This window comes from Hibiscus syriacus, unplaced genomic scaffold, assembly GCF_006381635.1.
Source record: "Hibiscus syriacus cultivar Baekdansim isolate YM2019G1 unplaced genomic scaffold, ASM638163v2 tig00002237_pilon, whole genome shotgun sequence".
NCBI lineage: Eukaryota > Viridiplantae > Streptophyta > Magnoliopsida > Malvales > Malvaceae > Hibiscus > Hibiscus syriacus.
Genome location: NW_024061918.1, coordinates 4,559,168 through 4,564,538, shown reverse-complemented (window position 1 = coordinate 4,564,538; position 5,371 = coordinate 4,559,168). Strand labels below are relative to the sequence as shown.

The 5,371-nt window shown below is 35.0% G+C and overlaps 1 protein-coding gene across 1 annotated transcript; it reads right to left on the bottom strand.

Annotated features, from left to right (window-relative positions):
* Positions 1–2,055: 2,055 nt before the first annotated feature.
* LOC120142366 (probable protein phosphatase 2C 39) lies at positions 2,056–4,182 on the bottom strand. Its single transcript, XM_039157075.1, has 5 exons — positions 3,854–4,182; positions 3,130–3,390; positions 2,753–3,029; positions 2,476–2,630; positions 2,056–2,391 (listed from the first exon to the last, which is right to left on the bottom strand). The coding sequence occupies exons 1-5, from the start codon at positions 3,884–3,886 to the stop codon at positions 2,257–2,259; spliced, it is 861 nt and encodes a 286-aa protein (XP_039013006.1). The 5' UTR covers positions 3,887–4,182; the 3' UTR covers positions 2,056–2,256.
* Positions 4,183–5,371: the final 1,189 nt, after the last annotated feature.

The window sequence follows — 5,371 nt, the reverse complement described above, 5'->3', positions numbered from 1 at the left end:
ATAAAACATTCAGGTTCAGGTCGGGTTTTTTTAAGTTTGATATTCGGGTCGGGTTTAGGGTTCGGGTCGGGTTTAGGGGTTTTTTAAGTCACTGTTTTTATTGAATAAAATATTTTTTTATTAATTCGCAACACATAATTAGAATTCGCAACTCGAACATAGAAATTTTCCCAACGCGAATTTCGCAACGTATGAATCACTCAGCTAAACCTACGCCTGTAAATGAATTGAACAAACACGAACGAGGGTATGTTCATGTTCGTTCGTTCGTTTAACTTTAACTAAACAAACGAACTGTCGAAATGATTTTTTCTTTAAGAGGCGAGATTTTACATTTCGCAACACGAATTTGTCAAATTCGCAATTCAGTTTTTAAAATAGTAAACGTTCGATTTCTTTAGATTAAATAGATTTTTTACATTATAACAGTAAATGTTTTATTTCGTTAATTAAAAAATCAAATTGATTGTTTTTTCTTGGTTTGAGGATAATATTAAACACAAAATACTAAGATATCACATTAGTTTTAAAAAAAGAAAAAAAAATAAGAAGACTTTAGATATCATTTAATCGAAAAAGCCCTAAAAGTAAAATGAACTCATGAATATTTGAAGGTAAATATCAGCATATTATAAGTTATAACCGAATCCAGACACAATCCAAATCCAAGAATTTTCAAATATCGTTGTCATTCCTTTACTCTTAGGTGCTTAGTGTTCATTAAGCTCGATAAAATTTTATTTAATTCGTATTTATTAAAAACTCTTTACTCATTAAATTCGTAAGAATTTATCTTATTTTTTTAATATATATAATCTAATAATATTATATAGAGTTTAATATAAACATAAATCAACAAATTTATTAAAAAAAATCTCAAAATAGTATGTAAAGATTTTCTTAAATCTAAAATCCAAAACAACAATACAAATATATCAAATTAAATATTACAATCAAAGTAACAATCCATAAATTCACTAAATTAAAATATTATGACCATTCTTAAAAAAATAGTTTTACAATAAATAACCAATAATAAAAATAAGTCAATCACATTCAAAAAAAAATTAAAAAAACTTATTGGGTTGAATTAGATATTACTCCATTTGACTCAGTAAAATCTCGAGTCAAGTTTGAATTTAAATAGTGTAAACTTGGGTCAAACATTAACTAAATTTTAACCAAATCGAATTGAACTGTTCACAAACTGTGCAATTCAGTTAACACCCCTGGGCTAGCGTTACTTTTTCAAATTTATCATGTAAAAGGCTTTTAGTTTCTGTCTACATGCTATGGAGTTTGTTAGATTAGCATGTTAACCGTGAAGTCCTCAGCTTCCTATAATCCTATATTAGATTATAATCGACTTCTCAGAGTCCTACAAACTTTGATCTCAACATTTCTTTACCACTCTCCCATTATTTATTTTTCTCCTTCCATGGAAACTCCAGGTTTCAATTTCATGGTTTTCCTTCTCCATTTGATGAGAAGAGGATACATGGGAAGAGGCGGCCCGGCGATGAGGTGTCATCGCCTGCTCATCGCAGGTACCATAAGGTGTGGAAGACTCATGCTAAGTCGCCGGTTGTGGCCGTTTAAGTATAAAACGGAGCTGCTGGAGGCAATTGGCCAGACACAAAGAAAGGTGCAGAAGGAACCCTGCTGAACCATCTGGCAAGTGGCCGTCAGAAAGGCGCAATTCCACAATTGAAAGGGTGTTATTGAAGGCAGGTTGATGCTCAAAGAGGCAGTGCTCCCGTATCAATCCCGAGCAATTCATTATCATTCTCAGGTCAGATAAGGAGCTTAAGGACCAAGACATCATCAGCTTAAGCTCCCCCTATCTTCTGTCAACCAATTCTTCATCTCTTGCAGTATCTAATAGTTTTAAGTTTCTATACTATGATGGAGGGTTTCATTACAATGTCAGGTATCGGACTTAATATCCGATTATCCGAGGGAAATCCCAATTTTTGAATACAAATTCTGAAATTTAATGGCAGAATAGATATCCTATCAGCTGAACCACTGAAACAAAGGGTAAGCTTTGATGAATGATACAAATTCAACTTCAGTTTCATTACTTCTTAGACAGCTTCATTAGTTTCATTGATTCTTATACAACTTCATTACAGTTTAGTGTAGAAAGCTTCGGGTACCGACACAAAATATGCATAAGCATTCTCGAACATGACAAAGGTTCGAAAGGAAATCGATCAAACAGAAACAAGAGAAGTCAGACACACTTACAGATCACTAAAATCTTACAACTACGATGGAAATGTCATCCTTGCTGTTCCTATTAACAGCTTCCTCAGTTAGGTGCTTTGCAGCAGATCTAGCGTCCTTAATGCCTTTGATGGCATCGACAGCTTCTTGGTTCGACATAACCTGGAATTTCGAAGGAACAAACCATTAAATCATGGTTACAATGTGCAGTTTCAATAAAATAAAAATGTGCTAAGCACTGCTGACCTTCCATAAACCATCACTTGCCAATATTACGAGCTCGGTCTCATCATCTATCGTTTCAGTGGTCACATCCGGCTCTGAGGTAAGATGTTTCTTTAAACTCTTGTCACCAAACGCCCTGGCCACAGCCAACTGACCGTCAACACGAGCTACATCCCCTGAAACCAAAAGAAAAAACATGAAGGTGTCCGTAACTCCGTATAAACAACATTCGATAGTGGTGATCGAATTGTTAATGTAGTTTCCAAATGAAGTAGAAAATAAGATTGGCACCCATTACCTGGAAAGCTCGAAACGAAACCACCTCTATTTTCGATGCTCTCCCTTTCGGAAGCAGGCTCATGATCAACTGAAAGCTGTTTAGCCACACCATTCTTACATATCACAGCCCGAGAATCGCCAACATTTGCTACTAACAGCTTCTGGCAGTTGATCAATATTGCCGTCACTGCTGTGGAACCCCCTTTGCCCGAATCAATGGCCTGTTCCAATATATTTGTATCGGTTACATCATACGCTTTCCTAATCGCATTCTCCGGTTCTGTCCAAAAGTTAGGCTGCTCTCGAAAACGAAACAGAAACATAGTCAAAACCAAGAGCAAAAATTGTAGGAGACTATAAGATAAGATCCAGTTTATGACAGACATTCCAGATTACCTCATTCAAGATATTTTTAAACAAATTCGTCTTCAAATAATCGGGAATAACATGGCTCAAATGACCGTCAAATATGGCAAATAAACCGAGCTCGATGTCGTCAACTTGCCTGAACTCTGCAAAAACGTAGTCTTCCATAGGGTGTTTCGATTTCCCCTTGATTAAATAATAACCATGTGTTATGTTCTTCGACATTTTACTCTTCCCTTTCCCAGAATCAGCATTGGAAGGGTTTATGCCAACTTTTTCTTGAACTTTTTCCTGCGGTAAACCAATATAAACAGATTAATAAACAGTAAATTTATACAAGTTACATAGAAATTACCATTGATGAAGATAACCATGACATCAACGGCAAAGCATTGTGCTGGAAATGGGTTAAATTTTTCAAAAATGAAAAAAAGGGTATTTCAATTTGGTCCTATGATTTCAGTAAAATGATCCAAAACATCCAATTCTTCCAAATTTATCAAATCAAGTCACCATAAACTAACTGAAGATAATCCAAAAATAAAAAATGGGTTCTTAGATAAATCATAACCCATTTGAAGATAATCTAATACCATACAAATTCCATCCTTAATTTATTGTTAATCAAGGTCCAAAGTTCACTTCTTAGATCCTAAATACACACACACACACACATATATATGTATAATCAACAGATTAAGTCTAACCAGACAAATAAAGGGTTTTTAGAAAACACAGAAAGGAAAGGCGATACCTTCATCTTATTGAGGATTTCTCTGCCAGTCATGGCTCTTAGAAGGAAAGAAGTGGTGTGCGTATATACAATATGTATATATATGTTTTGATGTTAAGATGACACGGTGGCCAAAATTAGAAGGGGGAAAACAGAAATTGAAAGAGAGAAACAAGAGGAGGAGACAAAGGAGAGAAAAAGGAGTGTAAGGTTGAAGGAGGATATATCATCTGATCACACGCCGCGTTCGTTGCTTTAACTACATGACGCGTTCTTCACATTCCCCCATGACCCATCCCCCTTTTTTTTCCTTTCCTTCTTCACTTGTGTCCTTTTTTTATTTTGTTTGTTTTCTTCTCTTTTGTAAAATATGGTTTTTTAAAATAGAAAATAATTTCAGTGACAAAAAATGTCTTATAATATACGATTTTAATCATTTTTTTTTTGGATTTACCAAAATAACCAATAAAATCGCAATGCGAAATAAAAATTACAACGCAAACTCCAGAATCGCAAATCAGTTCCCAGAATCGCAACGCGATTATGAAGAATCGCAATGCGATAGTACAAATTCGTATTGCGATTTTCCAGAATTGCAACGCGAATATGAAAATCGCAACGCGAACATATAAATCGCAACGCGATTCTGACTATCGCAACGAGTATCCGTAAAATCGTAACGCGTATCCGTAAATCGCAACGACAATACGTAAAATCGCAACGCGTATCCGTAAATCGCAACGAGAATACGTAAATCGCAACGCGTATCTGTAAATCGCAACGAGAATATGTAAATCGCAACGAGAATATGTAAATCGCAATGCGTATCCGTAAATCGCAACGACAATATGTAAAATCGCAACGCGTATTTTATTTTCAAATTCCAAACACGAATATTAATTATCGGAACACTGACCCAACTTCACTACTTCTAGGTTCAACAACATACAATGTAACATCATCACTTGAAACACTAATGTAAGCAATGAATCGTTCAACATCTTCATTGTCGGTTAACAAATAAACTTTACCATTTCTCTGATAAGATAGCCTAAATCCACTTAGGGGCTCTAAATTCAATTTATTTGCAACACGTAACATTAGAATTTCATAAGTTAACTTTTTTAATGACAGTTTTAGTTGAAGATTCATGGGTAAAGACATATATTGTAAAACACCATGAACATTCTCCCATGACCCTCCAAAACACAAATCTATCCAAACATGATCAACATTAGATGATTTCATTATTGTAAATTAATTTACTAAACAAAAGAGCTGCGAAACTAAAACATGTTGCCGGATGGGGAATGATGTCGTTGGATATAAGAACGGATGTCGCCGGAGAGAGTGATAGATGGAGATGGAATGAGTTGCGATTTAGGGATTTAGGTTATGAGTTGCTGCTGCTGCGTAGTTATATACCCAAAACATTTGTGTTACGAAATTAAAACCTGTTGCGAATTCAGAAATCGAGTTGCGAATTTGAAATTCAGTATTGCGATAGTCAGAATCTCGTTGCGATTTACAGATTTGCAT